This window comes from Phalangium opilio, unplaced genomic scaffold (genome assembly GCF_054372755.1).
Source record: "Phalangium opilio isolate 3A_F unplaced genomic scaffold, DU_Popi_V2 ptg000079l_1, whole genome shotgun sequence".
In the NCBI taxonomy this organism is placed as follows: Eukaryota; Metazoa; Arthropoda; class Arachnida; order Opiliones; family Phalangiidae; genus Phalangium; species Phalangium opilio.
In genome coordinates, this window is record NW_028324187.1 from 3,952,740 (window position 1) to 3,980,304 (window position 27,565).

The following is a 27,565-nucleotide window of genomic DNA, read 5'->3' on the forward strand; positions in this document are numbered from 1 at the left end:
CTAATTATTGGAAACTTAACCTAGGTTTTAATTTAAACTCAGTATGCGGAACTGCTTTTGTTAATTCGAAACGCGTATAAAGCCAGACGAAAGATATATATGCTTCAATGCTGCAAGAGGAAACCTTAACCATTGGAAAAAGTGACTACTATTTTAATTTAAACTCAGCAAGTGGAACTGTTTTAATTATGTTACCGTTTTCGCAACCAGGACGCGTGAAGCCAGACAATAGTTAGTAATATACGCCGCAACACGGTGCGAGGAAATCTTAACTATTGGAAAAAGTGACCAAGGTTTTAATCAAAACTCAGCAAGTGGAACAGTTGTTATGATGTTACTGTTTTCGCAATCAAGACGCTTAAAGCCAGACGAAAGTTAGTAATATACACCGCAATGGAACAACGATTTAACTTAAGTAGCCTAGTAGGTTTTAATTTAAATTCATCATGTGGAACAGCTTTTAATGAAGTTCCTGTTAATCTGAATTCAGAACGCATGAAGCCAGACGAAACATTTAAACTTCTAAGGCAAAGAATTTTCTTGTTCTTCCTTCAAACTGTACAAGTTTTCAGAAGAAAAAGAACCAGGAAACACTTTGCACGGGTCTCGATATAAAATCTGTTCTCCGAGATTAACTCGATTAGCGATTCACTTCGAAATATCAACAGTTATAATGCCGCTCTGGTGTCACACGACACGAGACAAACGTTGCAATAGCAAACGTGAGACATTTCTTAAATAGAAGGCGACAAAGCAACAACATACACCTATTTTCATTTACATTTTAAACATATTTTCGATTTTTATATATTAAAACTTTATGCGTTTTTAAACATTTAAAACTTTTAAAACCTATGGTAGTCAAAATTAATTCCCAGCGAAATCTATAGAAACAAATTCGAATTAACCCTAAAATATCTGGTTACCATTTTCCGTGATAGTCGCGGATTAGAAATATTTATTAGAGTGCAAGACCAAATTCAATACAGAACTAGTTTCTACATTGTGGGTTAAATGATTTTATAGACCATCAATTTAGTTTATTAGTTTTATTATTGTAATTATTACTTCTTGTTATAATTTACTATATTGAATTATAATTATAGTAGGAAAGTTGTCATCGTGCACATAAGTATAACTTGTGCGTGTACAACGAAGACCATTCAAAATAGATATGTTGAGGTCATTACGTACGAGCAGTAGCAAATATTTAAATTTTAGAAGTCTGTTATCGATAGTAAATTTTCATTCTAAAGAGCGCTTCTAAATTATTTATACATTATAACCATATTTATATTTTGTTTTTATGTAGTTGTATATGAGTTATGAATTTTATTTTAGCATTTAGGTTATTGTATAATTTTATAATAGCATATGGTGCCTGGTTTTTTTCTATTTAATTTTTTTTTTTAAATTTAAATTATTTGATGTTTTAAATCTTGTATTGCTATAATGTGTCAGTGATTGGTTACAGAGGTATTTGAATTCGCATGCAAGGGTTTGGTAAGGGTGCAATTGAGAAATGGTTCGAACTTTAATTTAGTCGGGTTTTTGACAGGTTTGTGGAGTGATTAACGTAATGTTTTGTTAAATCAGAATAACAAGGGGACGCAGAGAGTAATGAGTATTACCACAGACAAATATACCGTAGTTAATATCCCACTTACATCCACGAAACCTTTTCTTTCACATAAAAAGCTCGCTTAATTATAAGCACCCAAGGGCGTGGCAACTACGGGGGCAGCGGGGGCGAAGGCCATTTTGCCCCCGCTCCAGTAGAAAATTTTGGCTCATGTTGGCACGCCCCTGTAAGCACCGACGTGTGACACATTTAGACCTAATCTTTTATAGGTCATAATTGCGTGATAAAAATTAATTAGAATTGGTTGTGGAGATGGGAAAAATGCAACAGTTTAAAGGTCAAAACATATCCAGTTTAGGATCATTTCTGACAAAAAGGTCTTACTACGAAAACTACAATTTGCTCTCCAAAATTTATTTGTTTCTCAAATCACTGTATTTACTTTTACAATTTAGGTAATGCCTTGAGACAAAGCAACTAGCTTCTAGTAGTATTACGCGTCATTTACAAAAATTAGTATTCAATAATATACCGAAGTCAAAGTGTGGGTTAGAATTAAGACGTTAAAGTTGACAGCGTCCGAACTGGGCAAAACTTAACGCACCATAAATACTATGAGGTCAGACTGTCGTTATAGCTCCCAAAATGTGTAAAATACGATACCGAGGAGATGAGGGTAGTTTAGAAATTGAGATTTTTGTACTTGCAACTTGTTGACTATGTGGCCTCTAGCGAGCGCAACCCATCGAATTAATCCTTAACACGAATATGGAGAATGTAGATTTGTTACGTTTAACCATACACAAAGCTGAAGTTAAACTTATTATTTTCCGAAACACGTACGCGTAAATGTAAATGGGTCCAAATGCAGCACATGGTGGAACTCGAAAACGAACTACACTGTCGAAAATTTAACAAGAAATAAGCCACGCTTTCTGCGTTAAAAATCAAAACGTGGCAGCTTGCCAAATTGTACTTCGACCCTCTATTAAATTGCTTACTTTTTATTTCTCAATAAAATTGGCCTACTATTTAAAAAACGAAATTAATTGAAATATTTGTATGGTCGGGAGTGCAACTGTGGTAGAAAGTTTGAGGTTATAAGGGACTGTCCCTTTGCTACCAACAACCCTGTGACTTATCCCGAATTCAATTTTCTTCACAACCACTTCAAACAAAACCCAAAAATACTAAGGATTATCAGAAGAATTTGACACTTGTCAGAAGTGTGGCACACTTGCCTACACCAATACAACTCCATATACATAACCCAAACCAGCGTCATTCGGAAGTACTCGATCCCAATTCGTAGGCGTGTATTCTCAGACAATCTCTAATTAAACACTCTGGTCCTTGGATAGCATCCGTAAGACGTGTAGGTAGGCCTTGGCTCAATTAGCATTAGCGAAATAAGGATGGGAAAACCTAAGAGGATAGGAGGATCCGTTGGGAGACTTAAGAGTAGGGACCGCCTGACGGGAAACGGGTGGGACAGGGACCAAAGTCTAGTTCAGTTGGGGTTCCACGCTGTTCGGTAATTGTAATCGGACCGAAATTAATGGGCCGATTAATTTAGAAGCCTCTGTTTCCGCCAGTTCGGGCAAACGGGTCAAAAGGTTAAAGCGAAAGGAGAACTTTCTCGAGACTGTAGAACCCTTCGATACCCTAACGAGTCCATACTATACTTTTATTTCCTATCTCGGCATCCCTGAAGGATACAACGCCCCTAACGAGCGAGAAAGGTTTCTGAGGTTCCAAACTCAGGCCTAACCCTAATCGTTGTTTTCTTTGGTACGTAGCGTTCTGAAAATCCAATACAGGAATAGAGCGGTGAGTTTGAGTCTAACTCCGCTATATACAAGTCTTAGAAATTCCCTAAAGACACTTACCATCTTGATACCCAACTTTTATTGTTGACTTAAGGTAAGTAGACCTCTTCTAATCAAAGTCAATACAAACCGAGTTACTAAGTAACTATACCCAGGACTTAAAACCGGACAGAGAAATTTTTGGAATAGATTCTTAGTTATAGGTGTTCTATATGATAAACGGAGGGTTCGGTTCCTGATTTTATATGGATACAATTAATTGTTATAAAATGTATGGATACACTGGAATAATTTATGCAACTATGATATAACAACGTAGGTGTTTACGTTTAATATGGTACGTCACCCAAATATAAACGATTTGTAAACTTAAAAATTTTTATTATGTTTAAAAGTTCTTTAATTTTAACTAGTTTCGAATTTTCAAGGTAAAAACCAAGAGTCATTCACCAAAATATAACTTTTCCACGTGAAGTTGTACCAGAGCTTATATATTTTTAGCTCAACTACCTAGGCTACTCTTTTAACCGTCAAAAAGCAGTTGTAGATTCCAACATGTGCAATCGATCCAAGGTTGTATGCGAATACTCGTTTTTGAAATGACAACGAGTCGCACGACATCTACTTCGAAACTTTACAGGGTAAATGTTACTCATTAATTGTATTAAATTTAGTTAAAAATAATCTCTAATTACTGTATAAAATCAACAACAGTTTTGATGAATGGTTGAATGTATATAAGCTATACTACATTGTAGATAGCGTGAATTCTACGTGTTTTTATATTAAAAACGATCAATATCTTTTTTAAATATGTTAAAGTTTATAATATACTATATTTTTGTTATATTTAAAAGGATGTTTATAGTTGGTTTCAAGAGTCTATTTCAAAATTAAAACTTAAGACGTTTATCGTCTTTATTATTGTTGTTTACGAATGTACTTGAATTCAGTCACTAAAAATGAGGCAAAGGCAACACCGACCATAGCCATGAATATTCCCAGTTTGTACTGGAAGCACAATGTGGCACTGTAACCAAATGCAATCATGGAACCTAAATCTTCCGCCATTGCGTAGATAGTGAACCCAACTTCTCTGTCCTCCGGAAACAGTATGGAATACATTCCTATATATTTAAAAGAAAAATATGATTTAACAATTTATAATTAAAATCATAAATATGTTATTTTATCAATCAATTATCTTATGGGCGATTTAATGAAGTTGGGCTTCTAGATTAAATAACGTACCAGCTACTTGAGATTCCCAAACGGCGTTACTGATAGCCAGAAGACAAGGCACAACGAAAAAGAGAACCATGACATCAGGAGTTGGTTTCCAAGGTATTAATATACCTAAAACCACGAAATGCATAACAAATGCTAAAACAAAAAGGGGTATTCGTCCTAGCCAACGGCCTAAACGTCCAAAAAGCAATGAACTTAGACAACAGACAACTCCGAAACTCATCATGGCGAGACCAACATAGTGAATACCAATGGCGCAAGTGACGTAAGCCTGTAAGAAACAATAAGAAATTAGTATATTTGTAGATACGTTACGTTATATCTTAGTTAAATACTTTAGTAAACTCTGTTGAGTAGAAAGACTTAAGAATTCCTCTTTGTATACTTATGGGTAGGATTAGTAACTGTTTGGGATTTTTGAAGGCGTTTAAAGTCTTCAGAATAAGGGTCTTCGGGCTTTTGCGCATCGCTTCAGATTTCTCCATTGGATCCAAGAAGATAGCTATGACGGCGGCCCCTAACCAGGACATGATAATGAAGGCTCCGAACAAAGTATAAATTTTGACATCATCCGGTCGGATAAAGTTGTCATTTGTGTCCAAATCCACGTCAGAATCGCAGAAATACAGACCACACATTTGCAGCTGGGACGCAGTGATGTTTGGTTCATGGGCTAGAGTAAATGATGAAATTTATTTAATTTTTTTCACATTCTTAAATGACTAGTACTTGAGATGTACCAACCTGGAGCCAAGATAAAAAAGCTCATGAGATTTCCGAACACATAACCAAAGTAGTAAAACCCGTAAAACAAGCCAAATATCAGGGAAGCTGTGGATTCGGCTGACGTTTTGAAATTCTGAGACCATTGCTCTGATAAGCCCGTTAGATAAGTCCCTAGATAAAAAGAAGTCGAGGTTTGTAATATTTCTGGCTAAGACATTCAATTGGTAAATTATACCTTTAGCAGCCCAGATAGGTACCATTCCAAATCCACTGACAATTGCGGCTGGGATCATTGTCCCCCATGTGGCGTAAAAATTGGCAAAGTAGTAGATACTGACCATGACTAGAGAGAACATCATACTTTTCTAAATAATTAATAAGTTGTATTTTAGCTTTGATTAGTAAAGTTAATTCTGGATACTTTTCTTCCGAAATATGCCCACAGGTCAACGCTTATTTGACCTTGGCTTTCCGTGACCTATTAATCGTGCCAATTTTGAGACACACCAAGAACCCTTAAGTCGTTAAGAAAACCCCCTTAAAATCCAGATCAAATAAACATGCGTCTTTGACCATGTGGTCACCACCACCAACAAAGTTCAAACTATAGCAGACTTGCATACGAAAGAAAACTACTTATGGGTATCTTCTTGATCTCTTTCAAAAAATACTCTGATACCATGGAGATATAAAAGAAAGGAGAAGGAAAGGTGGCGCACTTCTCTACCCATTCGACAGATAAGAGACCCACAGAGTATCCTGGTAAAAATACCCTGGGCAATTAGGGTTCATTTTGTTACATCACCACATTTTACCGGGCTGCGGTCCCTAAATTCTCAGCCCATCAACCATCCTCATATCAAAGCCGAGCCTGTCTTTTCTTCTCCTTTGTTTTTAAATTCTCTTCAGTTCCTACCTTCAAGCCAACCATTCCAATTAGAACAGGTGGCAAAAAAAGTTGAGAAACGATGTTACAGGCTCCTTGGATAGTCAAGGAATACGTTCCTAGTCCGTCTTTGATATTTATACTACCTTGTAGTTCTCTATTCAATTAAAAGAAACCTCAATTAGAAATATGTCTATAAATTACGATCAAAAACTTCATTTACCTGCATGGTAAATACCCGAAAAGATACAACATAATGGCTACACCAACTATAGCCAAATTTTTAAACATTCGAGCCTTGGTATGCGTAACCGTTGTCTCTTCCGTTTGTAGATTGAAGACTGTCTTACTACCAGCCATATTTAGTCCACTGTCATGAAGAGTGTCCATTCTTTTATCACCATTCTCTTTAGCGTCCATGTTGTCGAAATGGTTTTAGCTCCTTTTTTGCAGATAAAGAGACGTTCTGAAGGATAAATTCTAACTATGAGCAGAAAACATATGCTATTGCTGTATTATATAGGTGTAAGGTTTTGGATTATTTCCGACAGCCTTGCGACCGGAATTTAGATGTAGTGTAACTCTTATGAGCGTTGAATATGTCGCCTCGCGATGAAAACCGAAATTTGCTACTACCTTGGTGCATAATATTCATTCCCCTCTAAACCGCTTGCAACACTAGAAAGCAATGTTTTTAACAGTCATTCCTATACTTAAGAAAAAACCCAGTTGGTTTTTGAAAAAAGTACACGATAAATTGACACGAACCTTATCCTTTTGCACAATATGAACTTTAAAATTCCCGAGTAATTTTGTGATTCATATAGTTTGGATAAAAACCCTTAACTATCAGTTATTATCAACGTCAAATGTGTCTTATGGGCTTACAGTTGTTTTGTTTTCATATTATATCGTGTGGGATAAAATGTACGTTGGAAAAGAACACTTGCTAACCATCAAATGCTTAAGCTTCATAGTACACTTATATTAAAAGTTCAATAGGGTCTCTTTTGTATTTGCTTTGCAAAACTTGATGAAATGTAATTTTGAAATATATAAATAAATGACGATTGATCGCGATATTATAATCTAGAAATAATTATTTTAATTCATTTTGTAATTAAAATTAATAACCTTAACCATAATGGCAAAATTAATTTAGGGATACTAGCTAATATTAATTAATATACATAACTCAATTTAAGAAAATTGCTAACTAATAACTCAATAATGATTCATAATCGTTTTAAGTTTAAACAGATAATTTCGAATTTTGGAAAGGTATGATTTTAACCGGTTTTACAAAAGGATTATTAGTTCCTTTTTAAGGCTGTATTTGAATATACATAGGGGATCTTTAGTGCCAAATAAAACACGTAATATAAATAAAAACTCATTAATTAATAGCTTATTAAGACCTAGACAAGCTTCATTAAGCATTCAGTGCCTTTACTAACCTTTCTAATAGATCTTGTTGTCTTGATTTTCAAATCGCGATGGTCGTTGGTAATTTAACATTAACTATATAGTTTGGGTGGCAATGCATCCCGCATAGTTTAAAGCGCCTATAACGCGGAAGAAATTTGGTGCTCCGACAACTCCACTTGGCTCGAAAAAAATAGCTTAACGGAAAGGGAAACGTTTTTTCAATTGATTCAAAGCCTTCAATTCGACACACAGATAGCGAGCACTCTAGCCTGGCTAAAGACCCTCTTGAAAAACTCGGTTAATTTTCAATAAAACTCAAACGCGGATGAACAGACGTAACCCTAAGCTTGACAACGTTAAAAATCACTCCCTAACCTTCTAAAGTGTAAGTCTGAAACCAAAACTTCATCTGCAGTCAAAATATATCCTTTTTGAATAGGGAGAGCAATTAATTCTTCAATGGAAAGTTTTTCAGAACACTTATGTATCTTCGTAAGTAGATATTAAACTAAATGCATACGCTGATATCAATTTAACCCACGAGTTAATTTAGGTTTCCCGCGGGAAATTTTACTGATAAAGTATAGTGTATGGTTATCAAAAAGAGGAACTGCATTTATTGCAATGGAAGTAAACCATCAAGAGAATATAAACTTGAAACTATTAAGACCGGTTCAAAAGACGCTATCTACTCGCATGTTATAAAAACAAATGTCTTGCGGTGTAACTTAGATAATTTTAAGAGTTCACGCGATTTTTATTGGTGAGATCAAGAACATATAAATTTTGACAATGTTCAAAAGCTAAAATTGGGCCATGATATCTCTCCTTTGTTCCTGGTTCACACTACTGACATATTTTCAAGAATATGAAGACCTAATGCAAAATGAGCTCTTGGTAACCGAAGATAGATAAATATATAAATATCCATGTGTTCTTGAGTCTTATTTGGTTAGATAAATAAAATTTGGCAAGCTTATAAAATATCATAAAATTAATTTACCGAACTTTCTCTTATTACTCTATAAGTGACACCATTGCTATTTACAGTTAAATAATTTACAACATCTATAAAATTTAATAATTCAACGAATATCGCTTTAAATTAAAAATTACTAGCTACCTGGGCAAAAAAAATAAATAATTATGGTAAAATTAAAAAAAATAAAACTTACGCATTCGCTGTTAATTAAAAAAAAATGTATTCGACGCCAGACTTAAGACGGTTTTCCTAACTGAGAACCGCTCAAAGTCGAGCGAAGAAACCTGGATATCGTTTTTTGATGACTATGACGGGAATTTCAGGGCAAAAAATTAAAATATTTAGCATTTAAAAATAAATGGTACAGTCATAAATTATCTGTACAGACTATACAATAGTCAATATTATAATGAATGGAGAAAAAAATAAATCTTTCCAAATATCGCTTCGTCACGAAATGAAAAGAAAAATGTTTCTTTAGTTATCTAGGGGTAAAGATTCCGAGTTCTAAGCGTATCTAATATATTTTGAAGTCAATATAAACAGTTACTTTGCATATATGTACAATATATTTGATATGTTTGTTTTTCATAGCACTCTTTAGAAATGTGGATCAATTATGGTGAAATATCAATAATCTAAATTTTGGCATGTCAATATTGTAGGTTTCATTCAGTTATATTCCACTATGTGTTTCATTTTTAAATAAATATTAAAGTGGAAAAAAATATTCATTCACCTTTTGAGAGATACGACAAGGCACGAAGTAATTATTTAAATTTATCCCCGAAATTGCACCCTTTTTTTAACGTTTTCAGCGTCTTAATCCCATTGATCTACGTCGCAGGTCATGAAACTCAATATTTTATCACAGTTGAAAACAAAGTTATTCTTGAATATATAGAATATGTTTTTTACATAGCCACGAATCACGGCATAGTAGACTTTACTGTTTACAAGAGAGATATATTTATATAGTTAATATGTGGTAGCGTTGTTGATACGCCAGGATTGGAATAATTATTTGAAACTGCAGTGGACGTATCGTACGTTAACGTTAACATATGGTTAGCACAAACCTCTCTACGCGTACATACATATTTCACGTATCAAGTATATTAGGGCAAAACGTATAGGTAGTTGTTATAAACAAAAACACACCTACAGGCAAAAATTATAAATTAATTACTATACCTATAAGATAACTAAACAATGTGTATATGAATATAATTTCTTCGTATGTTTGAGGACGGTATTAATTAACCCTCATTACAGGGAATTTTTTTATACACTAAGTGTATTGATTTTTGGTGTAAAAGTTATTATTCTTAAAATTTTATATAAATAAAAATACATCTAACATCTGTGGTATAGCGTAAGTTTATATAATATGTAACAAGGTCTATTTTTTTATCATTATTGATATAATAAACATGGGTTCTATCCAGTTCATAAGCTAAATAAGGCCGTGAAAGCTCCTTAACAGACGTATGTCACTTTTAACTTCATATATATAATTAATGTCAAATTTATAAAACACATTTTTTTAAAACTTACGCAATGACAGTCTTCCAAAAAGAAGTTTATTCAGCCATTGTTTTCACATGTTTTCTGATAACTTTGAACTCGGTTACTAAATAGAAAATAAAAGCGACAGCGAGAGACAACGCAAATATGAATAACTTTACGTTCAGACACAATGAGTAGCTGTAGGATTGGGCAATAGTGCTACCGAGGCCTTCAGCAAAACTGTACAGACTGAATGAAACATCCCTTTGTCCCGGAAACAATATTCCGTAGATGTCTTTTAAATTTATTGAAATTAGGCTTAGCTTGGAGAATGGATTGTTTACGTCGACTTACTAGCGACTTGCGATTCCCACACAGAGTTACTAACTCCAAAAAGGGCGGGAATGATGAAAAATAAGGGGAAAGTGGAGTCATCCGGTGTCCATTGGTACAAGGTCACGGTCAAAAGAATTAGGATGACAGTTGATAAGAAAAAGAGTGGAATTCGTCCTGTCCATCTCGCAAGATGTCCGAAACATAACGACGCAATTCCACAAAGAATTCCGAAAGAAATCATGGTCAAGCCAACGTACTGGACTGCTAGGCTGCAGGTCACGTACGCCTTAAGTTAAAAATAATTAACCTCAATTGAAATATTCCCCAATTACTAGTCTGTTTCTATAATTACTTTTGTAAATTCAGAGGCAACAAAGGTTCTCATGATTCCACGAAACATGCTGATTGGTATAAGCAACCATTGCTGAGGATTCTTCAGCGCTTTGACCGTCAACAAGACCAAACTCATCGAGGAATCGACTCTCTGTTCTTCTCCGGGAATGGGATCCAAAAACAGGGCTACAAGTAGTGCCCCAAACCAAGAACACATTATAAATACACCAAAGAGGGTGTAAATTTCGTAATTTGGTGGTCGTGTGAAATGAGAGTTTGTTTTCTCAGCTTCATAATCACAGAAAGAGATGCCACATTTGTAGCTACTGTTGACCGTAGACTGTAACCCATCAATGGGGGATAATATGAAAAAACTGGCAGCATTGCCAAATGCGTACCCAGCGTAATAAAACCTACAATGAAAATGAAAGTCTTAGTGGTTCAACAAGGAATCATTTACGCGACACAGCTTGAAATCTTTATCATCCAGTCTCCACTCTAAGATACGTGGGCGGTACTATAGTAAACTGACGACGCTTTAGCAATGATAACGTCAATAACGAGAAGAATTTCCTGTGTCACTTCTATAATTTCCTGATTCCATACAGCATAAGTTAAGATCTTGTTTAAATTGTTTACATACCCATAAAAACCGCCAAAAAGAAGGCTCAGTGTCGTTTCCATTTTTAAGTTCGATACTCTGGCCCATTTCTCCGCTAGTAAGGTTAGGTATGTCGCCTTGGCTTGAATTTAAAATAATTAAATTACATTTCAATTTTACTTAATTAGGAACAGTAGCTTACCTGTCCATATTGGTGCCCCACCGAAACCACTTATAAACGCTGCTGGTATCATGGTTCCAAAGACGGGGTAAAAGTTGGAGAAATAGAAGATGGTTTCCAATAATAGCGACACGATTATGCAGTATTTAAGACCCAAGTAATAGATGACGAAAGATGGTAGAAATAATTGGGATATCACCGAGGAGGCCGAAAAAACGGCTTGACTCGTTGAACCTAGTCCATCTTTTATGTTAATACTGCTTTGTAACTCCCTATAAATTAGAAATATGTCATAATTAATATAATAAAGCGTTTTGAAATATAATTAGTCGCGTATAATTTGATAATTTTATGGGTGATGTGGATTGATTATAATATAATAATAATGAGAAAGAACCTGACTAATAATGATCTTTAAATGTTTTAACTTAAAAAACATGATTAGAAACTTTAACAATTAAATTCTTTTAAGTGGAAATAAGGTGTCAGGTAATTTAATAATTATTATTATTATATTATAATAAGGCATGAAAACAAAGACCAGACACTGTTAACTTAGTAGTCATAGTTAAGTAACATTCAAAATTACCTGCAAGGTAATGATGAAGTCAGATAAAGCATAACTGCGATGCTTACAACAACCAAATTCTTCAGAATAGGGCCATCCTTATTGAGACCACTTGACCTTTCGTCTTTGACATTGTGGGAATCAAACTCAATGCTCTCACCTGGATGAGCATCTGATTCTTGCGAAACCATTCTATACTCGATTTTCATTTAATTCACTCGACAAGGCTTAGTAAATATAATATAGAATCATAGAGGAAATATGGCGACAACTAACAGCCTATGACACGTGTTTAAACTGAGCGTTATGGTTGAAAGATCAAATGTAAACGTACTTTCAACTGAATTTACGCGACACTTACCTACAAAACTCCCACTACGCTGTTCATAAAATAAAAGCCTTCCCTTGAAAACGGAATTCTTAGTTATATGGTTATGCAAAATAATGTATGATTGTCATATTTTATTTCTAATTTACTGAAACAGAAGGATAGAAAATAAAAAATTAGCAGATTTTTTTTTTCACTTTTTGTCGAAAATACTTTTTATAAAAAATGGTAATTCAACTTCGTTACAAAAAAAGTATAAAATTCTCTTTAATTGAAGGATTTTGACATTTTCTTAATTAATTTTATTTATTTAATTAGTTTAAAAACGGTTTGTTAATCCCTTCTTAACAACAAGTAATATCATATCAGATGGATATAATTATATGGTTTAAAAACAGATGGTTTAATAAAACAGCTATGTCGAGTAATTAGTTCACTGTTTTTTTCTGTACCTCAGATATTTGAACTCTGCCACTATATAGCACACAAACCCAGTTCCGACAAGAATCATATAAATTAAAAGTTTATATTGCATACACAAAGTTGCGCTGTAAGAACGGGCTATTGTTGCGCCCAAAGACTCTGCCACATTGTAAATCGAAAATATCACTTCTCTATCATCTGGGAACATTAAGGCATATATGGCTGAAAAAGAATAATTAGAGTTAGCGCCCATATGGGTTGGAATAACAACCCTCATAAGAACTGTGAGCGTTCAAGGATGCACTTGGGTTGTAGTGCCATGTTCTCAGGTTTTTACTCTATCATTCCTAGTTACTGCATACATCAAAGTCACACAATCCAATGAAAAACATAAGATCTCATCGAAACCTTAGGTGGTCATCCAAACGTTCTTAGGTCTTACGAGGGCCCTTCTTGGTTCAGATCAGAGTCTTACCAGCGACTTGAGATTCCCAAATTGAATTGCAAAAACCTTGCAATACCGGAACTAGGAAGAACAAGTAAGTTTGGTCAGTAGTTGGTCTCCATTCGACAACAATAACTGCCACCATAACGTGGATGACCAAGGCGCTAACAAATAATGGTATTCTGCCAGTATACCGAACCATTCTGCCCAATAACAACGAACAAACTCCACAAACAAGACCGAAACTTATCATGACCAGTCCTCTAAAACAGAAAGAAAATTTAAATGGGGTCAGAATGAACACGCATAAAGTCGGAGGTAAAGTCTGGTGTTTGACCACCCCGAGGGGCTAATCACTGTCCTATTCCGATTACGGATTACATGAGACCATTTTTCTTTGACGATAGCTCCAATTAACTTACATGTAATGAATTCCCCAAGCGCAAGATACAAATGACTGAAATTTCAATTAAAAAGAAATTAATTTTAATCATAATATAATAGGCTTAAATATTTTGGCATACCTTGGTATATTCAGTGGATAAAAATGATATGGAAATTCCTCTCAATATACTTAAAGGTAAAATTAGGATATGTTTCGGTCTCAACAAGTCTCGGAGAGTCTTCGAGACCAGTTTTAAAACCGATTCGTTAGTTTTAACCTCTTTCAAGGGATCCATGAATAAGGCGACCACTAGTGCAGCGAATAGCGTTATTCCTATGAAAACTCCAAACAGAATGTAGATCTCCCGGTCAGGTGGTCGTGTGAAATTGGCATTGTCACCGTCAGTAGCGTCGGAGTCGCAAAAATACAGTCCGCACTTGCTCAGTTGTTTCTCGGTAATGTTGGCTGCATTAGCTAATGGTTAAAATGAGTTAAAGTTAATTGCTTCCAGTTGCTTCAAATGTTTGAATCAGTGTGACGTTTTTCAAAAGGCTTTTAATTGCTCCCTTCATTGCCAGTCCCTTTAAGGTTTTCATAATGTGTACTGTCGTCAATATATCTACTTGGCATTTATCCAAAACATAAAAAGCTGTAACATTTCTTTTCAAGGGCGTACTATTTTTGAACCTTAATTCAGCAACAGTTCAATCTATTTCTACGCCTACACTTAGTAGAGTTGTGAAATGTTGGTAGCTTTGAAAACCGGTAGCAATGATAATTAAATTTATAAAAAAGATTTTAATTATGGTAAAATTAAATTGTCCCGTTTTGTTTTGGTAATTGAGAGGTAAGTTCATTAAGAAATATTTAGATGTTTGTTAGTAATTTATATTTAATTATAAAACTGTTGTACTCCCAAAGGTTCTAAGCCCCAAAAATACAAAAGATGATTGACAAAAGTATTTGTAATGCACCGCAAATACCTATATTTTACCTATAAATCGGTTAATAAAAATACAGAGGTATTTCGCAATTACCGACACACATATGTACACATAAATTTTAGTCAACTAACTAACATGCCATGAGAGGCGAAGGAGGCCGAAATAGTCCTTGCATAATTCAGGTCAAATAGGCCTACGCTATTCATACAAGCTAATCATAAAACTCAACGCCATGGGAAATATTTTTGTAAATAAATATAGTTTTAAAATAACAAACAAACATTGCACTTACATGGCGCTAAGATGAAGTAACTGGCTACATTACCCCATATGTAACCAAAATAATAAAACGAGTAGAAAAATCCAAACATCACACTCAAGGTATGATCTAACTTTAGATTAAAAGCGGTTGAAGCTTGCTCAGCCAATATCGTCAAATATGAAGCCTGAAAAAATAATTAAAACTTAAGTTTTTAAATTATCTGAAGTGTTTGAACGGTCTTACCTTGGCTGGCCATAATGGTGCGTTTGCCATTGAACTTATCACCGCCGCTGGTATCATGGTACCAAATGTGGCGTAGAGGTTTGCGAAATAATATAGGGTAATTATCATTAAACCAAAGCTAATGGTATGTTTCAAACCAAATTTATTAACAAATAACGTTGGTAACGTTAAAGATGCAAAAATACCAACGAAATTGCTAACTGTTTCAGAATAAACGCCTAATCCATCTTTAATGTTAATACTGCTTTGTAGTTCTCTTAATAATTAAAATTAAAATAATAAATATGTAATAAAAGTAATATCAAATAAAATTTCAAACTTACGAGCATGGTAGATTAGCAGATAAATATAGCATGATTGCAATAGATAATATAGATGCATTTTTAATTATTGTTAATTTGCTAGGAATTTTCTTGGCTTCAACTTCGCCAGGTAAGGAGTTTTCGTCTTTAGTTTCAAATACCTCCATCATATTTTAAATCGTTCACATCTAAGCGAAACCCAGAGCTGTTTGGCGTCAAAGGATATCGTATAAACAGCTGCAATGAAAGTCGTCACTATTGTACATGTATTGAATACACAAGTATAGTGAAAAAAAACCGTGGCTTACTTTCAGCTTCACAAAATGATGAACTTGCAATATATTTTTGTTTTTTTTTAATTGCGATTCCACGCTTATAATAATATTCATTTCAAAAGAGATTTAAACAAATAGAAATAGGTGAAAAAATAGAAGTGACACGGGAAATCTTTATCTATCCGCCCTCCACTGATGAAAAGTTTGAGATATGGGCGGTTACTCTATAGTCTAAAGTAAGTAGCATAGATGACAAAAAAAGGATATGATACATATCAACATAAAGATTACAAGTGTCACTTCTAGATTTTATCCTTGTCTAATATAATAAACTGGGTAAAAAGACAGAAGTCTCCTCCTTCTAGTATACGAGCAGGTAAATCATTATACTTCTGCTTCGCGTGCCACTGATCTTTAATAATTATGAAGTCTAGTTGAAATGAGTTAGTATTTGTGTAGGTTTAATTTATTATAATTACAAAGGAAAATGGGATAGTTCTAGAGACATAATTCAACCGATATTATTAGGATGATATCGGTCTACGCCTTAAATACTTGAACTCAGCTACAATATACGACATAAATGCGATTCCGATAGATGTCATGTAAATTATCAATTTGTATTCTGTAGACAGAGTGGCACTATACGAGCGGGAAATTGCTCCACCCAAATCTTCTGATAGACTATTAATGGCGAAGATGATATCGTGGTCATTTGGAAAAGCTAATGGCAAGAAAGCTGAAAGTACTTGAGCTCAGCTACTAGTGTTTTTGAAATTTCTGATGACTGGTCTTACCTACAACCTGCGATAACCAAATTGAGTGGCTAAAACCCATTAATATGGGAACTACAAAGAAAAGGTATATTTCATTTGGTTTAGGATGCCATTGTGATATGAAGATGGCTACTATGACGTCAGTTATTAGGGCGATTACGAATAACGGAATCCGTCCAGTGTACCGGACAATTCTCCCAAAGAGTAAAGAAGAGATTCCACACACTACTCCGTAACTGATCATTACCAGGGCACTATTCATGATTAAATTTAAGGATGAACCCAAATTTTAAAATTATCTTAAAAGATTAAGGAAGGTAAGTTTAACTTACATGTTGTGCATTCCCCATGCGCAGGAAATAAAGGCCTAAAAAATGCAAAACAATTAGCGTCATCATGTATAAGTTAAATAATTCTTGCCTTGGTATATTCAGTTGTCAAGAAGGACGATGAGATAGACCGCGACATCCCAAGAGGTAAAAATAAGAGTTGTTTCGGCTTTATCAAAAACCGTAAAGTCTTTGAGATCAAATGAAGAATAGATTTATCAGGTTGAATATTTTTCACCGGGTCCATGAACAAGGCCACATTCAAGGCAGCTAACAGAGTGACCCCGATGAATATACTAAATAAAGTATATATTTTCCAATCGTCAGGTCGTATAAAATTAGCATTTCCATCGTTTATCGCATCAGAGTCACGGAAGTAAATTCCGCAAGTCCTCAACTGTTCCTCGGTGACATTTCGTTTTTCCTCTAAATAAAATTACGCAATCAAAGTAACGAATATGCAAGTATTTAATTGAAATACTTGGTTGCAGGATGTAATAACTGGCAATATTTCCACCAATGTACCCAAAATAATAGAACGAATAGAAAAACCCAAACAAAAGGCTTAGCGCGTGATCCTTTCTTATATTAAACGAGGTTGAAGCTTGGTCGGACAGTATGGTCAAATATGATGCCTAAAAAAGGTTGCAGTTTTTTTTTTGCAATATGAAAACAAGACGTCAAGGTTAGAGTTGCTAACGTACCTTGGCAGGCCAGACTGGTGAATTTCCAAACGAACTTATAAACGCAGCTGGTATCATAGTTCCCCAAGTGACGTACATGTTTGCCATATAATATAGTGTGATTATAAGTATACCGAAGGTCAAAGTGTACTTGATACCAATCTTGCTCATTAAAGGAATTGGCAAGATGAGGTAACCTATAATGTAACCGCAATTGCGTATTGCCTCCGAATATACACCAATACCGTCTTTTATATTAACGCTGCTTTGCAGTTCACTTAAATTTATAATATTATGTAATTAGCATAGGACGGTCTCTCTTTATATTTTAATAATGTTACTTACGCGCATGGTAAACTTGCCGTTACGTAAAGAGTGATTGCAATGGATAAAACTGACGCATTCTTTACAACATTAAACCTACTTGGCGGTTTTTGTACTGCAATGTCCGGCTCTAAACTTAAACGCGGTTTTATGTCTTTAGCAGCTATTATTTGGGACATTTCAAAGAATACGAAAAACGATATCTAGTCGCTATAAACTAGTATGGTTAAATGGAGTAAACGCTCGCTATTTCTCACCAGCTGGAATTTTCTTCCGTACAGGTAATTGTAGAGTTTTTGCCTTCATAACAGGGCTTTTGGTACATACACTGGTAAATCATTAACATTACCCACGCAGTTTTCTACTTTTTACATAAAATTATTGTTTGTTGTGGAGTTTTCTTAAAAGTACACTAAAATTTTAATGCATCAACATATCGGCTACTTGTTATTTTTTATAATCGAAACTGAATTGAAAATAATACGACACAGCTTGTTTTGTTTATTAATCTTGATTACTGGAAACTACAAATTTTTTTGTTCGCCTTAAATATTTAAATTCTGCTACCAAATAGCATACAAAAGCTACAGCCACTGATATCATAAAAATTAAGAGTTTGTATTGGGTGCATAAAATGGCACTGTATCCGTAGGCAATCATACCACCAATGTCTTCGGACAGACCGTATATGGTGAAGACCACTTCCCTCTCCCCGGGAAACATCATGGCGTAAATGGCTGAATTACGCAATAACTTCATGTAAACTTGCCTGAATTTCGGCTTAAAATACTTCAAGGACACTTACTAGCTACTTGAGATTCCCATATAGAATTACTAACTCCCAGTAAGCACGGCACCAAGAAGTACAAGAATACGTCATCGGCGTCAGGCTTCCATTGAACCACTATGATGGCAACGATCACGTGGATAATAATGGCTAAAATAAACAAAGGTATCCTGCCAGTCCAGCGGACCAGTCGCCCAAGTACGAGTGACATGAAACCGCAGACGATTCCAAACCCAACCATGGTCAATGGTATGTTGTGAATACCGTAGGCACAACTGACGAAAGCCTAAGGTAAATAAAGACCATTTCTCATCCATGAATGCTAAAGAGTTGTTTGGGAATAGTTAATTACCTTAGTAAATTCCGTTGCCAAAAATGTCCTCAAGACACCCCTCAATATTCCCATGGGTAAGAGCAAGATCTGTTTAGGTTTGATTAGATTTCTCAATGTCTTAAGCAACATGGCACTCGTCGATTCGATATTGGTTGGTAAGTCAACGTGGTCCAAGAATAGAACTACAATTATGGCTCCGAACAAGGACATGGCGATAAAAACCCCAAATAATACGTGTATCTCTTCATCTGGTGGTCTGATGAATTTATTTTTTCCAGTGAGGGCGTCTGAATCGCAGAAATACAGACCACACTTACTGGTTTCATTGTCTAGGAAATTATCATCGAATATAGTTTCGTTGTCAAATGGTTCGGTTTCGTTCGAAGAGTGCTGTTGAGACAATAGAAAGTAAGACGCAACGTTGCCCCAGATATAGCCCATGTAGTAGAAGGCGTAAAACATTCCGAATAGAAAGGACAGAGTAGAGTCTAATGAGGTGTGGAATGCTGCTGACCACTGTTCGGCCATGATGGTAATATAAGTAGCCTTGGCTGTTGCACAAAATAAACAATGTACTTAGTTTTAAAAATGGTATACTTGATTGATTTATTTACCAGGCCAAATTGGTGTTGCTCCAATACCACTTATAATCGCGGACGGTATCATAGTTGCCCATGATGGATAAAAATTTGCCATGTAAAAAACAGTCACCATTATAAGGGAAAAAGTGACGCTATGTTTAAGTCCAATTTTCTTAATCAAAATCGGCGGTAGAAATAGCAATGAAGCCACAGTTGTGAAAGCGGCAACGCTAAGGGAGTACGTCCCAAGTCCATCCTTAATATTTATGCTGCCTTGAAGTTCTCTGCGTCAATTAATAGATTGTTCAGGTAAATTTAAGTATTTGAAAGGAAAAGATTAAATTGTTTACATACCTGCATGGTAACAAGGCACACAATAACAACATTACCGCAATTGAAATCACGCTTAAATTCTTCAGAATACGTCCTTTGCTTTGTCTAAACTGCGCGGGTGAAGAATTACCGGAAGTATTTGTACTTCTTGAGTCTTGTTTCCTTAATGAAATTTTCTCGGACACTGGTTGCAACTCCATTTTTATATTAAAATAATCTACTTGAAATGTTTTAACGTCATTCAGAACCAATCTCAAAGCGGTATTTGTTAAATCTTTTCGCAAATTCTTTGAAGTTGAGTTTTAAGGTACATTATTCTTAGAAATCATTACAACTGCTGATTCGAAAAAAAACTGTCTTTAACTAATTATTTTCGTAAAATAGCAAATCGTGCTTCGGACTTAACTGAAAAGGTAACCTTGGAAAAAACCTGTACTAACAATAATTTAAGCTAAATTATATTCCAATTCAAAGCGTTTAAGACTTTAACAGTAGTCTCTTGACACTAAAGGTAAAGGTACTTTTCACCTATGGCCGTCTTACTTCCGGGAGACAAGGTTTTCTAGTATACAATGAAATACATTACACTTTAAAAGGCCTCAAATGGTTTAAACATCTGTATGCACCAGACGAATTAGGACTAGTATACTAAGGCGAGCTATTAAATGTATCTGGAATGCAGTCATACCAAATATTTTGGTAAATAATTAATTCGGTGTTATTCAATTAAAATCTCGTATTTCAACTGAATTATAAATACATCTACAGATTTAATTTGTTTATCTTAATGATGTCTTTTAAAATTCAGGTCATAAACACTATAAGTATTCATTCCTTAATTGTTTTATAAGTTATGATAAAACTAAAGAAATATGAAGCTAATTTACATACTTGTTAAAGGGAATATAAATAAAATATATTTGTACATTCCGATAGCTTAATGGAACGTAACTAATGCCGCTTTTCTTTCATAAATAATAAATCGATAAAAAATGGTACCGAGTTATTTTATAGCCTACGATGATTGATTATTTTTCATTCACTATAGTTCTATTAAAATTCTTCAGTTCTTTATAGTATTATATTTGATTATCAGCTTCGTTGCATAATATACTCAGATGGCGTGATATTGTTGCAAATATTCTGTGTTAGAGGGTAAGTTCAACAATCGATACCGCTAGCCGGTACACAGCGGCTGCGTTCAGTAACACTCATCAGGAAAAACATCGATGTTTGGGAAAATGAAATCGGTGTTCTTTTGACGTCATGATGACGTTGCAGTTGTTGAACGGCGCAATTTTGTGTAATCGATGCTTTTCTTAATGGCGACGATATTATGATAACGTTACGGCAGAGGCTTAAATAATAAATCCGAGATATTTACAAAGATATTGTACTTCAATTTATCAATTAAATCAAAATTCTGTCAGAATCCATTTTTACCGAAATAATATATTGCTTTTTAGTATTATTATCCATAAGGATAATATTTGTCAAATCTACATTATTTTAATTGTAGCGGCGCAAAATGACGAAATTTACGTCATGAATCCGATGCTCATCAAAAAAACCTCCTCTCACAGCTAATTTTTCTGATGGGCATCCGATGAGCATCATGACGTCACGCCCAAAGACGCGAAAAACCGTTCAGTAAGACATCGATGTCATCTTTTAGTCATCGATGTTTTTGATGCCGGTTACTGAACGCAGCCAGCATTTGCACGCGTATACGAGATCTCGCGACTTGACACCTACAGGTAGATAGATATAAATTTTACTGAAAAATTTGAACACAATGAAATTAGACAAAAATTATTTTAATAAAATTTACAATTTAAATCCAATGTTTTATTTAAATTTTTCAAAGGTGCCTCGACATAATTTATAATATAATAAAAACGTTAAAAGTGTTGTTTAATTATTACTTTCTACAGTTAACGAGGCCATAGACATATTCAATGTGTACCTTGTTTTTGACCACTTATTGGTAAATTCTTAATTATCTTAAACTCTGTTACGAGATAACAAATATACGCAACCGCTACCATAATCATGAAAATTGTTAATTTGTACTGAACGCACAAGGAAGCGCTGTAACCGAATGAGACTAAAGCCCCAGCTTCTTCGGCCATACCATAAATGGCGAATACGACTTCACGGTCGTTAGGAAAAACCAGCGCGTAGATACCTTGATAAATGCCCCGTTAATGTCTTTGAGAGGAGTAGATTATACTACAAACAACACTTACTGGCAACTTGAGACTCCCATATTGAATTGCTAACACCAAGTAAACACGGCACCACAAAATAAAGCGCCAGTTGGTCAGTATTAGGTTTCCATAACACAACGATGACGCAAACTATGACATGAACTACAACAGCCAATGAGAATAGAGGCAGTCGACCAGTCCAACGGACCAATCTTCCAAGAACCAATGACATAATCCCACAAACAACCCCGAATCCAATTATGGTTAGACCAATTGAGTGAATGGACCATGAACATGTTACGAACGCCTGAAACGCTCAACACGTGACAGATATATGCAGAAAAATATTTTTCATCATACCTTAGTGAATTCCGCGGCCAAAAACGTTCTCAAAATTCCTCGTAAAAAACCCATTGGAAAAATTAACATTTGTTTGGGTGTGAACAAACTCCTCCAAGTTTTGGATATCAGGAACCAAGTTGATTCGTCTTTCGAGATCAAGGTGTTGGGATCTTCGATGGGGTCCAGGAAGAAGAAAACTATAATGGCGGCAAGCCACGATATTACCATGAAAACGCCAAACAAGAGGTAAATCTCCCAATCAGGTGGTCGTTTGAAGGCAACGTCATCTTCCTTCACTTTCCAATCACAAAACTCAACTCCGCAAATGTCCGTTTGGTTAGGGAGTAAGTGGACAGTCTCATCCGGTTTAAGAATCAAATAAGAAGCCAGGTTTCCAATGACATAACCGTTATAGTAAAAACCGTAGAAAACTCCAAACAACAACGATACGGTTGAGTCCAAAGGGGTATTATAAGTGTCAGACATTTCTTGAGACAAGATTGTAATGTAGCTTGCTTTAGCCGGCCATATTGGTGCCTAAATTGTATTTTAATTTCTTTTAACCATGGTACTTTTATACTGAAATTTATTTAGATACGCACCCAACCAAGTCCATTTACAATGGCGCCTGGTATCATAGTGTACCAACTCGGATAAAAATTGGTTAAATAATAGACAGTGACTACGGTAAGAGAGAAAATCATACTCTTCTTTAAGCCTAACTTCCGGTTGACGTAAGGTGTAACAAATGACAATGAAAAGACGCTCAAACATCCGTTAACTGTTTGAGAGTATGTTCCTAAGCCATCTTTAAAGTTAATGCTACTTTGAAGCTCTCTGTAATAAATTCAAATCAATCATTTGACAATTTGACATAAGCCTTTGTCTATTCAATCTCAGATTAATAATGATTAATTAGTTCAATTAGTTTACACCCCATCTACAATCTTGTTTGTCAATATGTAAATAGATTATTGTTCTAATTACTAGTAAATAAACAATATCCACCTTAACTATTTTTCCATATCTTAATATGAAGTTCAAAAAGGCAAAACATTACCTGCAAGGCATTTGTGAAAACAGAAAAAGCATACAAGCCACTCCAACAACTATTAAATTCTTATAAATTCTTCCCTTGGTCATATTCTGGGGCTTTTCATCAGGTGGCATTATTTGTAAAGCACTAGGAAAGGAGCATCTTTCGTTTGCTTCATCCATATTACGTTGGTTCTTTGAATCTCAAAAACATACGCAATGCTTTAAAATATCACTTTTCTTTTACTGCAACACCTACCAGTAGCTCAAAAACCACGTGTTAGGAGAACAACTACACTGAAAAGTTAAAAACGCTTATACGACGTTATCCGAGGTCTAAACGTGCTTTAGAACAACAGGACGCGCATCTATGTATTTCTCCGGAAAAAGGTTAAAAACCTGCAAATGCTATGTGCTATGTAAATGTAGGCATATACAATGTAGTTCACAAGGTATTTAAGCCATGTTTCATTGGAAAACATCTTACCTATGGGAATTTATGAAATATTGCTTACGTAATATTCTAATTATACCGTGATAATTAAACAGATACATTATTTGAAAATTGTCAATTTGTTTTGTTATTGAGAATCTTTGAAAGTACAACTGCACATTTATTTAACTTAACTAAAATCCCTTATAGGCGAAACGGTTCGAAATAAAACCACAACATTCTGGATATATTTTTCAATAAATCCATAAATTGTAATTTTTAACGTGGCTCTATCACAATGGGAGACTTAAATTACTTTCCATATATTACAGTTATTTATTTTACAGTTTCAATTGAACACCACCTGCCGATGATAGGCTTAAACACTATTTATGTATATAGATCGCAAAGTTGTTCGATTGTCTTTATGCACAGCCAAAATTCGTTACCAAACATGATCAAAATGAATGGTAACATCAGGGGATGATTTTAAAAGTGGTTAATGTGTTGAGTTCCTCATGGTTCAATTCGAGAATCCCTTACAAATAAGCAGCGTTTTATTGAAATAGAAATAAGCTAAGATAGTTACCGATGAAATGATTATTCATGACCTTTCACCCCTAAGTAACCAATACAACACTTTTGTAAAATATCTTACAAAGTTATAGCCTGTTCCATATTCTCTTTTGAGAGACATTACAAGCCGAATTCCATTAGTGAAGAAATAGGTATTTTAAATTAGAGATAAAATCGTTTCTTCTTCACGCCTCTAAATCTGTCTCCATACTTTAATTGATTAAATAAATGGGTCAAATCACGCAGATATCCTTTCGCAAAAGGTGTGTAAGGAATCTTGGAGTACGTGGCTTTAGGTTTGCAATCGTATATTTGAAGAGCATGGAAGGTTAAAGGAGAGAAGGAGCTCTTCACTCGTTCAATTTATCTTTTGAGTGGAGGTGGGGTCGGGTATTACTCGGCATCAACGGCTGCCAAGGCCCGACCAAGTCTTACTTCCTTTTTCCAGGCTTTTCTTTTCGACAATCACTAATACCCTGTCTCCTTTTTTCATCACCTCTGTCTCTGTGTACCGAGCTTGAGATCTTCTCGTACGGATATATCTCCCAGAAAGCTGATGCTATCTTTCTTACGTTTCCTTACAGGACTATCTGGTTTCCCAAACGTATCTTTTTTCCGGCTAGAACTTTCTAGAAGCTGTTGTGTAGTAACTATATATACAGAATAGTTTCAATTTTAATTGAAAACATTTTAACAAATTACAAAGAAAATTAATAATAGGAAAATTACTTAATATTAAATTCCATTACTTTTATGGCAATCCCCATTAAAAAAATCTCTCACATTTCATACCCATTTAAAAAACTCCCTCACATTTCAAACCCATTTAAAAAACTCCCTCACATTTCAAACCCATTAAAAAAATCCCTGATATTTCATTCCAAGTTTCCCAGGTACTGTGAGAACCCTGTTTAACATCGCTAATAACGACCGGAAAGTATTTTTGTATTCCGGTTGAATCAACCAACGAATATTCCCGTCATGCATTGCGAGAGCTCCAAGAGTTAAGAGAGCGGAATTTCGGAATCTGAGCTATACACGGTTCTCTGCAGTTCTCTGACTTTTAATTATGTTGCCATCGCCTAATAAGCATCACCGAGCGGGAATTTCAGTTTCACATTGACTTCCTTCTTGGGCTAGAGATACGCCAGCACAGTCGTTACCCGCATTTTTCATCCACTCGGAAGGAGGCTGTCCAGGTCCGACCCCTCGCACGTAGTTCGTTTGAGACAACCAACCGTATAACCGTTAATTAAAACCTAAGCCACGGGCCAACTTTGAAAAGTAATATTATTAGAGTATAAACCTCACAATTCATTTAACCCAACTTCATGGCGACTGGACTATAACTGACAAATTAAAAATAACTCGTACAAGATGAGTAACCCTAAGCTACAATACCGTTTTCAAATGATAACTTAAAATTTTTGACTGGAAAACTTTGTCGCCTTTAACCATAATAAAATTATATTTACCCAATACCAAACGCCGGGGATGTATCAAATATGATCAGGGATAGATTTCATTTTAGAAGTAGGAATGAAGAACGGTTAGTATTTACTTCAGTCCGACTCATAGCCCAGTATAGAGCCCCTCCCTCCAACATGTAACGAAAAGTTTAAATTATCTTATTGGCTCACTTAAACTACGTTTTGATGACGTGCTGGCGGGAACGGCGAAAAATACGTAATTCCTCTTTACCTCTGTCGCTAGCCAATGACCCGCCTCTACTTTCATACCCCTCCGTCCAGTGGAAGGGGGTCCGGACGCGCGCCCACATAACTCTGTTATATATACTTGTAAAATTAAATCTATCCCTGATCAAATATGATACTAATTTGAATAGTTTAGACTGTTACACTTTGAATTAAGTATTTATCGCAAAATTAATATCCTGACCCTCTCAGTTCAATATAGCGGAAAACCATGCGTTTCCCAGGGATATTAGAAAAACTTAATAGAAAGTTGGGCGTAGGTTCTCCGCGGTTACCGTATATTGAATCTAGTGATTAATTAAAATGGAAATAGGACTGGAAATAATCAAAGCTCCCGCCTCTATTCTGATTTAAATACCTCCTAGTGGGTTTAAATCTGGGTGCGCGCAAAACCAGTGGCTCAGACAATAAGAATAGAAAATCGTTATGGAAATGTACCGAAAGACCTATATGGACTTAGGAATTTGTTGACTCAAAAGTTAGAAGATTAACTTCGTGGTTAAAGCCATTAATTTAACCCAGGGAATGAACAATCGTTTTATAAGGACCCTTAAAGGGGTGGTGCCATTTATGGAGTAAAATGGGGTTCCTAGAGTTCTCAGTTTTTTTGGAAATAGGCAAGCTTTTAGATTCAGAGTGACTCGATCGATTCTATTTCTATATCCGGTTAGATTTAAGCCCCTCCCTACCAACTTTGACGTCACAATACAGGCCTACCTAATCTACATAACATTCAAGGGCTAGACCCTTTAAATTTAATTCCTCGATTTAATAATGGCTTCTGATTAATATGTTTTAAGATTATTAAAATAATCTGATTTGGAAGGATTTACAGACAAATTTTCAACTGTATATCGCATAGTCCCCAATCTCATCTTTGCAAAATCCCATCAGTATGGAACCCGGAGGTGAAGATTAGCGCTAAAACCATCTCCTTTGAGTTGGTACATACAGTACTTAAATTAAATTTCGCTTAATAATCCTGCTGTATAGAAGATTTGATAAAATTATAATTCAGAATTAAATATTTATTTCAAACCTGACTAGATTAAATAAATAACGTAAGCCCAAGGCTGTTGACTAAACAAATGTCTTGAAGTAATACTTAATTTTTTCCTGAATTCACAAAAAGAAGATTAAATTCAGAATATTTAAAATTTTAACCAATATTCAAGAAAATACATGTAATTAACTTAACTTATACTTAGAAGAAAATGACATATTATCCGTCATGTAGGCAATAATTCATGATAACTTTTTTAACTTTAAGTCATTTGCTTCACATTTAATG

At 35.0% G+C, this 27,565-nt stretch overlaps 7 protein-coding genes across 7 annotated transcripts; all 7 read right to left on the minus strand.

The window, feature by feature from the left end:
• Window positions 1–4,304: 4,304 nt before the first annotated feature.
• On the minus strand, window positions 4,305–6,714 carry LOC149654265 (N-acetylglucosamine transporter UNC93A-like). Its single transcript, XM_089845714.1, has 7 exons — window positions 6,495–6,714; window positions 6,302–6,428; window positions 5,621–5,750; window positions 5,404–5,556; window positions 4,995–5,332; window positions 4,663–4,930; window positions 4,305–4,538 (listed from the first exon to the last, which is right to left on the minus strand). Exons 1-7 carry the CDS (start codon window positions 6,689–6,691, stop codon window positions 4,333–4,335), a joined length of 1,419 nt encoding a protein of 472 aa, XP_089701840.1. The 5' UTR covers window positions 6,692–6,714; the 3' UTR covers window positions 4,305–4,332.
• Window positions 6,715–9,824: 3,110 nt separating this feature from the next.
• On the minus strand, window positions 9,825–11,190 carry LOC149654266 (N-acetylglucosamine transporter UNC93A-like). The gene is made up of 3 exons (XM_089845187.1): window positions 10,879–11,190; window positions 10,545–10,812; window positions 9,825–10,485 (listed from the first exon to the last, which is right to left on the minus strand). The coding sequence occupies exons 1-3, from the start codon at window positions 11,074–11,076 to the stop codon at window positions 10,265–10,267; spliced, it is 687 nt and encodes a 228-aa protein (XP_089701313.1). The 5' UTR covers window positions 11,077–11,190; the 3' UTR covers window positions 9,825–10,264.
• A 398-nt stretch (window positions 11,191–11,588) lies between these two features.
• Window positions 11,589–12,556, minus strand: LOC149654267 (N-acetylglucosamine transporter UNC93A-like). The gene is made up of 2 exons (XM_089845188.1): window positions 12,231–12,556; window positions 11,589–11,913 (listed from the first exon to the last, which is right to left on the minus strand). The coding sequence occupies exons 1-2, from the start codon at window positions 12,416–12,418 to the stop codon at window positions 11,637–11,639; spliced, it is 465 nt and encodes a 154-aa protein (XP_089701314.1). The 5' UTR covers window positions 12,419–12,556; the 3' UTR covers window positions 11,589–11,636.
• A 103-nt stretch (window positions 12,557–12,659) lies between these two features.
• LOC149654268 (UNC93-like protein) lies at window positions 12,660–15,755 on the minus strand. The gene is made up of 7 exons (XM_089845241.1): window positions 15,563–15,755; window positions 15,240–15,495; window positions 15,027–15,180; window positions 13,930–14,264; window positions 13,828–13,862; window positions 13,436–13,668; window positions 12,660–13,182 (listed from the first exon to the last, which is right to left on the minus strand). Exons 1-7 carry the CDS (start codon window positions 15,709–15,711, stop codon window positions 12,971–12,973), a joined length of 1,374 nt encoding a protein of 457 aa, XP_089701367.1. The 5' UTR covers window positions 15,712–15,755; the 3' UTR covers window positions 12,660–12,970.
• A 559-nt stretch (window positions 15,756–16,314) lies between these two features.
• On the minus strand, window positions 16,315–18,233 carry LOC149654269 (N-acetylglucosamine transporter UNC93A-like). Its single transcript, XM_089845242.1, has 6 exons — window positions 17,626–18,233; window positions 17,403–17,556; window positions 17,001–17,347; window positions 16,925–16,959; window positions 16,614–16,846; window positions 16,315–16,555 (listed from the first exon to the last, which is right to left on the minus strand). The coding sequence occupies exons 1-6, from the start codon at window positions 17,773–17,775 to the stop codon at window positions 16,341–16,343; spliced, it is 1,134 nt and encodes a 377-aa protein (XP_089701368.1). The 5' UTR covers window positions 17,776–18,233; the 3' UTR covers window positions 16,315–16,340.
• Window positions 18,234–18,374: 141 nt separating this feature from the next.
• LOC149654270 (N-acetylglucosamine transporter UNC93A-like) lies at window positions 18,375–25,976 on the minus strand. The gene is made up of 7 exons (XM_089845716.1): window positions 23,118–25,976; window positions 22,213–23,052; window positions 19,985–22,151; window positions 19,664–19,914; window positions 19,068–19,600; window positions 18,734–19,001; window positions 18,375–18,665 (listed from the first exon to the last, which is right to left on the minus strand). Exons 3-7 carry the CDS (start codon window positions 20,161–20,163, stop codon window positions 18,433–18,435), a joined length of 1,464 nt encoding a protein of 487 aa, XP_089701842.1. The 5' UTR covers window positions 20,164–22,151; window positions 22,213–23,052; window positions 23,118–25,976; the 3' UTR covers window positions 18,375–18,432.
• LOC149654271 (N-acetylglucosamine transporter UNC93A-like) lies at window positions 21,919–23,733 on the minus strand. Its single transcript, XM_089845243.1, has 5 exons — window positions 23,576–23,733; window positions 23,118–23,352; window positions 22,534–23,052; window positions 22,213–22,480; window positions 21,919–22,151 (listed from the first exon to the last, which is right to left on the minus strand). The coding sequence occupies exons 1-5, from the start codon at window positions 23,731–23,733 to the stop codon at window positions 21,919–21,921; spliced, it is 1,413 nt and encodes a 470-aa protein (XP_089701369.1).
• Window positions 25,977–27,565: the final 1,589 nt, after the last annotated feature.